The sequence below is a fragment of the Cucumis sativus genome, chromosome 1, assembly GCF_000004075.3.
Source record: "Cucumis sativus cultivar 9930 chromosome 1, Cucumber_9930_V3, whole genome shotgun sequence".
Taxonomy (NCBI): Eukaryota; Viridiplantae; Streptophyta; class Magnoliopsida; order Cucurbitales; family Cucurbitaceae; genus Cucumis; species Cucumis sativus.
The window spans coordinates 30,316,997-30,329,065 of record NC_026655.2 but is presented as its reverse complement, the minus strand read 5'-3'; the positions used below and the strand labels follow the sequence as shown (position 1 = coordinate 30,329,065).

The window sequence follows — 12,069 nt, the reverse complement described above, 5'->3', positions numbered from 1 at the left end:
AATAATAATAAATAAAAAAATAAATGAAAAAAATAAAAAGGCAGGACAAAATACGGTATCTACAGTTTGCCCCATTTGTCCATCCTGAAAATATTTAAAGGTGGACAAAGGTAATAGATAAGGTATTTGGGCTAATTTTTTTATTTTTTGAGAGAGACAAAAAAAAAATCAATCTTAGCTCTAAGACTAGGTTTGATAAATAAGAGAAAGAACCTGATAAACAGGCTTCGAACTCAGCTTTAGATCTGTGCTCGATTTAACCAAATTTGAAAAGGAACATCAACCTTAGCTCTAGGATTAGGTTTGATAAATAAAGGAATGGACCTGATAGACAGGCTTCGACCTCAACTTTAGATCTGGGCTCGATTTAACTAAATTTGAAAAAGAACATCAACCTTAGCTCTAAGACTAGGTTTGATAAAGGAAAGGACCTGATAGACAGGCTTCGGCCTCAGCTTCAGATCTGGGCTCGAGTTAACCAAATTTGAAAAGGAACATCAACCTTAGCTCTAAGACTAGGTTTGATAAATAAAGGAATGAACCTGATAGACAGGCTTCGACCTCAACTTTAGATCTGGGCTCGATTTAACTAAATTTGAAAAAGAACATCAACCTTATCTCTAGGTTTAGCCAATTAATCTAAGATCGTTGTAGCTTCTGAGGTCCATTAGGTCTTCTTCCTAGCTCGTAAGGGATAATAAGATTTATTTATATTGGTTGTAATTTGAAATGTTCAAATTTATATTGACAATTAGTTTAATGTATAGTGATACATTATAATATAAAGTTTATCAAACTCTATTATATAAATTTAATTTTGGATATAGTTCAAAATTAATTTATGAGAGATGAAATATTTGAATGAGTTCAAATATTAATTTAATGTGAATTAGATTTATATTAAAATTATTGGTTATGAGATAAACTTATATTTAGATATAGTTCAAATTTAATTTAAGTTAAATATATGATATTTAATTTAGTTATTAATTAGTTGGAGAATTAATTAATAGTTTAGTTTTATTTAACTAAATATAAAAGACGTGAATGAAGTATTAATTAAACATGATTTAATTAATTATTAGTATAAATATATAAGATATTGGTGAGATTGAAATGAAATTTGAATGAAATATTAATTAAATATGATTTAATTAGTTATTCACTAATTATTGTCTTTAGACACAGGTTTTTCTCATCTAATTTCTCGATGACCTTTTAGGAGTTTATCTCCTAATGCGTATTTGGCCATTTTCTAGCAATTATATAAGTTGGGGAAATGTAAATTGTCTTTTAGTGCGTGACACCATTAAGATTTACCAATTTATGTGTTTAGTCATTAATTTGAGAAATGACATGGTAATTTATAATGACTTTATATATAGTTAATAAAAATAAAGGGTTACAAAGTCTTTTGAAATCTCCTCATTAAATATAAATTTAAAATAAGACAACGAATATTAAATAAATAAATAAATAAATAAATAAATAATAAATCATAAATTTCTTTTAGAAAACTTACAAAATATAAAGGGCTTGTTTTCCTTTTTTTTTAATAAATTAAACAATATCTAATATTTATTTTAAGATATAGAATAATGTTGTAAATTTAAAATTTGACCAAAGATAAAATGGATAATTCTCTTTCATGTCACATTTAATACAATAAGGATTATAATAACAACTTTTTAACTACATTCAAATTTCAAAATTAGTTGATTAACTAAAATTTTGTACAACTTTAAAACTTTTTGAATACATCTAATAATTATTTTGGACTTTCACATTGAAGATTTCTGCTTTTATCTCTACATTTTACAAAAAAAAAAAAGAATTATTATTTTGACTTTTTTAGAGTTTGTTTGAAACTTTATATTTTACTTTCTGCGATTAAAAGAAAAAATAGTTATTTCTTTTCTAGATTATTTTGCAACTTACAATTTATCCAGCCAATATTTAATGTAATCAGTTCATATTTAGCTTCATTAATATAGTATACGTTTTCAATGTCGAATTACATAGAAGAGTTGGTAGAAATAGTAAAGAAAAATTATGATAATATAACCTATATCACTACATTTTTAAATTTGCAAAACTAACAAATTTAAAAACGAATATCCCTTTAATAACTTTTCGATAGTATTATAATATCTGTCTGATATAATTAATTAATTGTCATATTTATCTTATTCGAAATATGCGAAAAGAGTGGTGTGGACTATTTAAAAAAAATTGTGATTTGATGTAATTTTTTAATTATATAACCAAATAACATAAGAATGAGAAAAATCATAATTATTTTACTATTTGGAAAAAGGCATTGGAAACTAAAACTAAAAAAGTTGAACGTTGGAAGGACCCAAACAAGCCATAAATCCACATTATAATTTTATACAAAGAAAGGGATAATTTAAAGATTTAAACCTAAATATGTTTATAATATTGAGTAAATTAATTAGTAATTAAATAGTTTGTAATTATGCCATATTCTTACATAGCTAAAACGTGCATAACAATGCTCCTAATGGAGCTTTTATCCAATAGAAAGAAGGGGGAAAATAGAAAGAATTAAAATAAAATAAAAACTTAAGATTGATAATTTCGATGCAATTAATGGCCAGCTAATTATTTCTAATTAAGTTTAAGACAAAACTAAGAATATGCCTCCTAATGTTTTCAAGTTCATCGATGCTAACTAGGGTTTTTCTTCTAACCTATAAATAAACATTCCCACCACATTTCGTGAAAAAAAAAAAGATCTAAGAAAAAGGAAGAAAATTTCTTCCATAAATCCATTGGTTATTTGTAATATGTTAATGTTTGTTGGGTTAAATAATGTTAATATGAGAATTAGGAGTTTCCATTCCATGACGAAGGTTGGATTATTCATTGTTACCATCATATTTCTTCAAGCTTCTTCGATTCAATCGTTTAATCAACCTCCCGATGGTCTATCAAGTTAGAATTCTTTTCTTCTTCTTTTTTTTTCTTGAACAGTAGTTAGAAAAATTATTACGTTTGTGAAAGTAATACTCAATTTGTGTAATACTAACGTATTATTTGAGTCGAAAACAAAAGCTCACATATTCGTGTTAACGTCTATGACAAAGTAAAACAAATTAAACAAATAGAATAGTACAATTCATGCATAAAATAAACTCTACAAAATTGCACATATGTATTTCCACACTGAATTACAACTTTTCTTTGCCCTAGACGGCATGAAAGAATTCAAAAAAAAAAAAAAAAACCATAAATCACAAAATATTACAAACTCGAGACATTTAAAAATGGATAAAATTGCATCTAGCATGAGTTGAATAAAATAGAATATCAGTGCTAAAAAATAGTGACAATCAAAATATTTGAAGCCAAAATGAGTTTGTGAACTCTCTCATAAAACATTATTTTCCAATCTAACCTCTAATTCAAAATTAAAACTATAGATTTTAAAAAGTGAATATCTTATTCGACAGTTTAGTCGTTCAATATAAAAAAATCACTTCATCATGCCATTAGAAAGTTAGAGAATTTAACGACAAAACCAAAATAACCTTTTTGTAAGAATTTAAAAACCAAAATAGAATAAAATACAAAATTTATGGACCAGAATAATATATAAAATTTTAGAGAAATTTTTAAAAATAATAGATTTTACAAAATACTTACGACCTATAGCAAATTCGATACTGATAGTGAATGCTATGGTGACAGAAGACTATTAGTGATAGAATCCAAAACTTTGTTATAATTTTAAATATTTTAATTTTATTTTGCTATTTTAAAAAATGTCCCTAAATCTTATTAATATAAAAATATTTTTAAATAATTAAAAATATAGTAAAAACTACAACGAATATATTAGTTATGGTTGGATAGACATCTGTTAGTGATATTTTTTTTAAATAGATTTTGATAGGTAGAACAAAATTTTGTTATATTTTTTTTAAACAAAAATTGTTTTATGCATTATACTATATTTACTAAAACTTATCCTTTAAATTTACTCTATTCTATCGAATGCATTCGTTCCACTTAAACTATTATATCATTTATAGTTGAAATTTACAAACCTTATTTTGTCAATATCTATTAAAATAGTTGCAAATAATAGATATGTTTGAATTCACAAGTACAATCATATATGGCTGAAATTTCCAAATCTTATTTTATGACAGGTTAATATATTTACAAATAATGAGATAAATAACATAAACAAATTAAAACTCTATATTTGCATAGAACATATATAGGCAAGTAATTAATTAGATATTGATAGGCCGGTTGAGAGTTTTCTTTTCATAGACCCAATCGAACAGTTCCACAATCGGAAAACCTTCAATATATCATAACCAACCTAACTCATCTATTTTCAAGTTGGATAAATAATCAGTTCAATCTCAAAAATCTCACGATGATAGAATCCAAAATGCAAGTGAAAATTGAGTTGATTATAAATTGCATCAAACAGGCAACTGCATATTGAACTTCACAGCATTCCCGTACGAGCCAACAGGCGAATGCAAAAGCAGCGACGACGACAGACTAACCCTATGGGACGCCATATACACCAGCCGCTGCTGTCGCAACGCCCTCAACGCCGCTGCCAAGGCTTTGGCCTTAAACACCAACGGCAGCACATCTCTATTTCTTTCACAGCAACAATGGGAGAACTGTACAGGGCCCTTCTCCCAGCAGGCCTCTGTCTCGTTGGAGGAATGCGGTCTCCAGAATCTGTACACTGGCGGCAGTCACTGCTCGGAGATGCTGTCCTTGCCGAAGCTGGTGCAGAACAAGTTGTACAAGGCGGCAGTGCAGAATTGCTCGGGGTTCGAAACGATGGGGTTTGATGGGGTTTGTAGTCAGTGTTTGGCTGCGGTGTCCGAGGTGAAAAGGGTAATGATGGAGGAGTTTGAGGTTACGAGTGATGATCAAAATGAAAATGGTGCTTGTGGGTTTGCTGCCATTGTCGCTGTTGCTGCGGCCAGAATTGGGAATCGCTCCGATTTTGATTCCTTCTTCCAATGCTTGCCGGCTTTGGACACTTTCAGTAAGTTCATTCTGTGTTTTTCTTTAAAAGACAGTTTCAAAATTTGACAGAGGTAAAAAATGTGCAGTAACAATTATTGCAACTATTATTGGCTATATGGTTAATTATTAAAGAAAAGAAAGATTATTCCATGACTGCTGCTGCTCTGTTCTATAGTCTTCTAATCTTGTTTCTTTTTTGTTTGGCTACAATAGCATCAGGTTCCGGCTACTTCAAAATCAAAGGTATGATTGGATATGCATTATTATTTTGTATAGCTAGATTCTTCTTTCCTTTTAATATGAAATTTTTTGTTAATATCATCTAAACTTATATTTTTAAAAAAAAGTTCAAATTGTAATTGGTTCCTATAATATAGCTTTTAAATTTAATCAATGAGAGATTTTATTTAAAATTTTAAAAATGCTCCATATTTCTATTAAATTGGTCTAAAAACAAGACCTTGTCATCTCTATAAACTCAATTCAACTTTTTATAAAATTAAAATATGTATATTATAAATTATATTAGGACAAATTCCAAAATTATTTTGGACTCTATGGTAGGGATAAAGTAAAAGAGTTGGCCTATGTAGTTTTAAATTTTAGAATTGAGTTTCACATAACTTCACAGATAACTCTAGGATTTGTTAAATTTTTTAGGGACTATGTTTGTGAAATTAAACCAATCAAACTATAAAAATCAAATACTGACTTAGTGAAGAACACAAAAGCATTAACAAACAAGAAATAGTGAACATGAAAAACATGACACGTCATTGATCTAGTCCTACAAATAATTTTATACCATTCTAAAATTTGACAGATTCAGTAGGAAAGGCCATAATGGCGGCCATAGTGGTAGTGGTGGTTTTGCTACTCATCGTCCTCCTAGCAAAGCATGCCAGCAAGAAAAAGAAGAAGGCCAAACCATCTGCCTCGAACGACACATCTACATGGTCGGGCCTGTATCGGTTTGCGAAGGAGGAAATCGACAGAGCGCTTGACTTCGGGAGCGAAAGGACGAGCCTAGGGCGGGGGAGTGCAGGGCAAGTGTACAAGGGAATACTGCCGAGCGGGCAGCAAGTAGCCATCAAGAAGATATTCCAGAGCAACACATCGGATTCATTCATTCGAGAAGTTGAAGGGCTATCTAGGGTTCGGCATCAAAATTTGGTGTGCCTATTAGGGTGCTGCATTGAGAATGGAGAACAATATCTTGTGTATGAGTATTGTGAACAAGGAAACTTGGCTCAACATCTCTTGAGTAAGTATTACTATGACTCTTCCATTATTTGTGTTTTCTTTGTCTCTCGGAAAATATTTAGTTTTCAAAAGTTTCTTATTTTCTTTTTATCTCATTTTATACCTTTATAAAGATTCGGTTTTCTATAAATAATAGAGATGAATTGATTTGAAAGAATAAGAATTATATATACACTTTTTTCTATTAAAATATGAGTTTAAAGAGACTTTTTAGTCTTTTTATATGAGGATAGTTGTAAATATAATAATTAAATTTAAAATAATTAAGTATATAGTAGCAAATATAGCAATTAAATTAAAAATAATTAAGTATATAGTAATATTTTTAAAAAATTACAAATATAGTAAAATTTGTCAAACTCTATCAAAGATATGAGTTCATAATTGATAGATTATATTGCAATTATTGGTCTATAAGTTACTAATAAACCATAAGAGCCTATAGACAATGATAAACAATGATAAAAGTCTACAAGTGTTTATCATTGATAGAATTAGAAATTTAACTATAGTTTGTAAATATTTTCAGCAGTTTTTTCATTTACAATAATTTTCCTTTATATGAATATTGATTTTTTAATTTTAAAAAATTAACAAAACACCCAAATATTTACGGTCCGTGTAACAAAAAAGATCCATGAAACCGGTAAAATATTTTCATAAATTTCATATTTGTCCTTGATATCGGGAAAGATTCGTCACTTCTTTTTCTTCTTTGCAGTTTATTCATCTTCTCTTCTACATTTTTCTGCTCATCTTTCAGATTTTCTTTCTTCTATTATTATTCACCTCCCTTTTCTTTCTTTCTTCTAGCTTATCTTCCAAAATATATCAAAATCGTTTAAATATCACTTTGATATGATCTAAATGATCGCTTACCTAGTCAACATAATCGTTTAACATGATCAACATGATCGTTTAGATTTAGAGTCCTTTTTTTATCATTTAAAAATAACTACACGATTATGTGAATAAGATCTAAACAATCGCTCACTTAATCAACATGATCGTTTTGCATGATCAAAAGGATTATAATTTAGATTTGAAGCCTTGTTTCCATCGTTTTAAAAAAAACTACATGATCATGTGGATATGTAAATGATCACTTACCATAATCAACATGATCGTTTAGTGTAGTCAACACGATCGTTTAGATTTGAAATATTTTTTTCATCGTTAAAAAGAGTTACACGATCGTGTTGATACTACCTACACGATCGTGTATCATTTTCTAAATGATTGTGTAGAAGAAGAATTACACGAGCGCGATGACTGAGGTATTTTTTGTATTTCCCCTTGTGGGCTTGTTGACTTTTTTTGTTTTCAAAATTGCTTAATACAGTGTAAATATTTTGGCCGCGGTTTATTACATATTTTAAAAAGCCCCTTGATTTTGTGCATTAATCATATTAAATTAAAGTTTGTGAGACTCGATTTTCTTTTAGTAGTTAAAGCTTGGAGAAACTATATTTTCTTGCTCATGTTTAAATTTATAAAGAAATGTACTAGAGTTTGTTTGGTAACCATTTCAATTTTTATTTTTGGCCTATGTCTATTTTTTCCATTGTCTTATTTAGAAAAATTCCAAAAATAAAAACAAGTTTCTAAACACTAGCTGCATCTTTTATTTTTCATATTTCCACTTAGTTTTTGAAAACCTAGGTAAAAATTTAGGTCAAGAACAAAAGGTAATGAGTTTAAATCATCACAACATTTTTTTTTTAAAAAAATAAACTAGGTAAAAGGAAATATCAAATCAAGAAAGGAAATAGTTACCAATTAATTCTACTTTGAGAAAATTTGAATTGGGAGTAAGAGTTGTATGTGAGAGACCAAGTTTGAAGGGTAAAATTGATTTTTTTTTGTATACTCTCAGTAGTGGCTTTTTTAGGTAGGAAAATTATAGTTAAGTTCTTATGTAGGTTATAATTTTAAAAGTAATATTTGAATGTTTACAGGGAAAGACACAGTACTATCATGGAAATCAAGAGTACAGATTTTGAGAGACTGTGCACTTGCATTGAGATATCTTCATCAACGTGTTGATGGCTGCATTGTCCATAGAGATATTAAGGTAACATCTTACTCTCATCCTACTTTCTTTCTTTCTTTTTCTTTTCAAAATTGAATCAACAAATTAAAATTTGAAATTTAACCTCCTTCATAATGATTTACGTTTCATATATTTAGTGACTAAATAGGTTCTTGAAATTGTTATTATTATTATTTTGCCTTTGGTTTTAAATAAAGTAGTAGAGTAGATAGATAATACATACACATATATATATATAGTTTAGTTTAGAGAAACCTCCCAAACCAAGACGGATTTATACACTTGATTTTTTAGGGTTTATTCTATATATCTAGTAAAATAAGATTAAAAATTCGATCCATAGCACGGACTTATTTACTTTTGCAAAATTAACAAAAAAAAAAAAAAAAACATTTGATACATTTAATATGCTACTAATAAACATTTGATACACTATCGATATCCACTTTAATACACTATCGATATCCACTTTGATACACTTGATATGTCTATGATATACACTTGATACACATTTGATACAAACCTAACACACAAAATAAATACATGATACAAACTTTGATATACCAAATATTTGGATTTACAATAAAAGATTTTGAATTTTTGTTAAAGAATTGGAAAAACAAAAATATATATTCATTGTAAAAATATAAACCACAAATGTACATACTATTATTATTCAAACTAAAATAATCTACATCCAAACAACAAATTATTTTAACCTAGGACTATTATACCTCACTCTTTGCCCTAAACACCTTGTAGAAAGGTTTCATAATCTTTTGATCCTAAAGTTGATAAAAAAAATCAACTTATTAAAGAAAATGTCACATTGCTTTATTTAGTGTGGTTGAACATATTTACTTAATTAAAATTAAACTAAAACCCTTAAATATTTGATCATTTTTAACATTTATGAATGATATAAATATGTGCATCTAGCTTATAGGAAAAGTGTGTCAAACATACAAATTTTTAAACTCAAATTGTCACCCACAACAAATTTCTAATGATGCAAATGAAGCCTTCAAACAGTGATTTAAATTCGTGGATTTCACTTTCAAACTTGTTCTTATCACTTGATAGAACACGTACAAGGCTGATCACCAAGTTTTTTTTCTTCCATAATTTGAGGATTTCACCCACAAAGTTGGGTCTAGATCACAAACAGTTTGATACTAATTGATGAGGCAACGAACTTCGACATAGGTCTATAATGGTATGATATTGTCCGGTTTAGGTACATATCTTGTCTTTACCTTTGATCTGACCTCTAAAGATTTTATACCAATGGAGATGGTTGTAGTCACTTAAATACCCATGATCACTTCCTTCCCTAACTAAACGTGGACTTCTAACAATCGAGTTTATTTTTCATAAAATTCAACGTTTGATACAACGAAAAGCAAAACAAATAGCTTGAATTGTTAATAGTTATTTTTTTGTTATTTATGATAGTTAACCAACATACTTTTGACTGAGAAAATGGAGCCCAAGCTATCAGATTTTGGGTTGGCAAGAATGTTGGGAATGGATGAAACAAAAGTATTCACAGATGTTAGAGGAACCATTGGGTATATGGATCCTGAATACATGAGCAATGCTAAGCTCACATGTGCAAGTGATATTTATAGTTTTGGCATTGTGGCTCTTCAGCTCTTATCTGGTCAAAAGGTCATTGATTTGGATCTTGATGCACGAGATCAATTAACAAGAAAGGTTTGCAATCTCATTTTTATGTCCTTTTGTATTTATTATCATCTAATGTAGTTCACAATTAAATTAAGAAATTGGTTTAGATATATTTTATATTTTATGATATGAGATATATATGGATTGCAGGCAAAGGATGTAAACATGGGGTTAAGAGCGTTGAGTGATTTTGAAGACCCAAAATTAAAAGGGAACGTAAATAAAGCAGACTTTGAATCCATTTTACAAGTTGCTGTTCTTTGTGTGGCAAAATCAAGTAAAGGAAGACCCACAATTGACATTGTCTTTGAGGAATTGGACAAAGCTTGGCAAAATACTATCGTCAACGAGGTTACTAATCATCAACATCATCTAGAAACTAATTAATAATTACCATTTTAATTCCTTCACATTTTTTAAAAAAGAGAACGTAGGGTAAAAATAAACAACACTTTCGACATTGTGGTCATGATTCATAGACTAATATCCAAAATGGTGGTTAATTTATATGCAACCGAACAAAATACCCTACATGGCTCCCACATTTAATATATTAAGAAACAAATGAAATTAAATAATATTGTTTTTGGAACCATCACTAATTGTTGTTATATTACATTTGGATGGGCAGAGGGCAAAGCAAGAGATGAACTCACCAGCAACCTCATTGTCTAAGCCATGGGAGGCTGTTCCAGTGTGACATTTATGTGTGTGTGTATGAATATTATAATGTTCAAATCATAGAGTTCAAGGAAGAAAAAAGGATATGATTTCCTCATATAGATTGCTCGTTTTGAACACAATATTACCCATAAAAGAAATTTTGGGATACAATAGAAAAACAATGTACATATAGTAGTATTAGTCATGTGTATGCATATACAATAATTTTGGGTTATAATAATAGAGAAAGTAGAAAGAGCATAAGATTGAACATTTTTGTTGGACAAAGGTTTGCAAGCTCAAAGAGGTATTTACAGATTGTGTATATATAATATCTAGTGAATTTATTAGGACAAACGTTTAAACATCTTCTCAACAAATACATATTTGATTTATACTTAATTTGATAAATGAAAAACATTTCAATTTTACTATTTCATTTAAAGTAAACACCATGAAAATTGGTAGTAAATATTTAAATTTAACAACAAAAATGTTGAGATAACACGGATAAACGCGAAATTTGAAGGGTGAACTATCTCCTCTGGTGTGAACCCTAAAGGAACCAAGGTGAGTCTAAACGAAACAAGAGTAAATAATAACAAAAAAAAAAGGTTATTTTGTTTTCTGAATTTAATTCCATAAACACCACTACTTGAATCTCCAACTTTCTTTCTTATCTATGTTCTATCAATGTTTTAAGAAAACAAAGTTCAAATTTGAAAACAAAAAGGAAAGTAGCTTTTAAAAACTTGTTTTTACTTTTTGCTAAGAATTTAACCATTGTGTATACTTAAAAAAAATGTAACTCATTGTAAGAAATGAATAAAAAATAGACTTAATTTTAAAAAACCAAAGACAACAAAATAGTTATACCAAACTTGACCTAAATGTGAAATAAAAATCTTTCTCAACGTGAAGAGTAAAAAACCATAGATTGAAATCAAAATCTTAATTATAATAAATTACTTCTACTTAATGAGAACTAGCGGCATATAGTAGTTGATGTTTGAAGATGATATACCTTGTAAAAAGTGACAATATTGTAAATATAACAAATTCACTACTACAAATTTAGCTTTAGATACGTAGTTGTGAATAGATATGGTATACGTATGATGACAGACTATAAACCTAACTTACTTTTTGATATTATTTTCAATGGCAGTTTATAAACCATCAAACTTTTGATATTGTATATAATATATATAAGATAGTAATTTACGATGGTGGATGTGTCACTATACATACAAGCAATATACTGATTTTTAATAAAATAATTTATTGTTTTATTTCATGCCTTAAATTTGCATAACTATATCTAATATAGAAAAATCCAAAGTTATTTACATGAGGCTTGAACAGTACGT

The 12,069-nt window shown here is 28.5% G+C and overlaps 1 protein-coding gene across 1 annotated transcript; it reads left to right on the top strand.

Moving 5' to 3' along the window:
* Positions 1 to 5,841: 5,841 nt before the first annotated feature.
* Positions 5,842 to 10,736, top strand: LOC101211344 (putative serine/threonine-protein kinase). The gene is made up of 5 exons (XM_031886812.1): positions 5,842 to 6,295; positions 8,253 to 8,368; positions 9,803 to 10,063; positions 10,187 to 10,387; positions 10,668 to 10,736. The coding sequence occupies exons 1-5, from the start codon at positions 5,875 to 5,877 to the stop codon at positions 10,734 to 10,736; spliced, it is 1,068 nt and encodes a 355-aa protein (XP_031742672.1). The 5' UTR covers positions 5,842 to 5,874.
* The last annotated feature ends 1,333 nt before the right edge of the window (positions 10,737 to 12,069 follow it).

Bases quoted from the DNA above. Each gene is read 5' to 3' on its own strand.
- LOC101211344 (XM_031886812.1), top strand. From the start codon at position 5,875: ATGGCGGCCATAGTGGTAGTGGTGGTTTTGCTACTCATCGTCCTCCTA. The intron at 6,296-8,252 runs GTAAGTATTACT...GAATGTTTACAG, and splicing joins CTTGGCTCAACATCTCTTGA to GGAAAGACACAGTACTATCA. The intron at 10,388-10,667 runs GTTACTAATCAT...TTGGATGGGCAG, and splicing joins AAAATACTATCGTCAACGAG to AGGGCAAAGCAAGAGATGAA.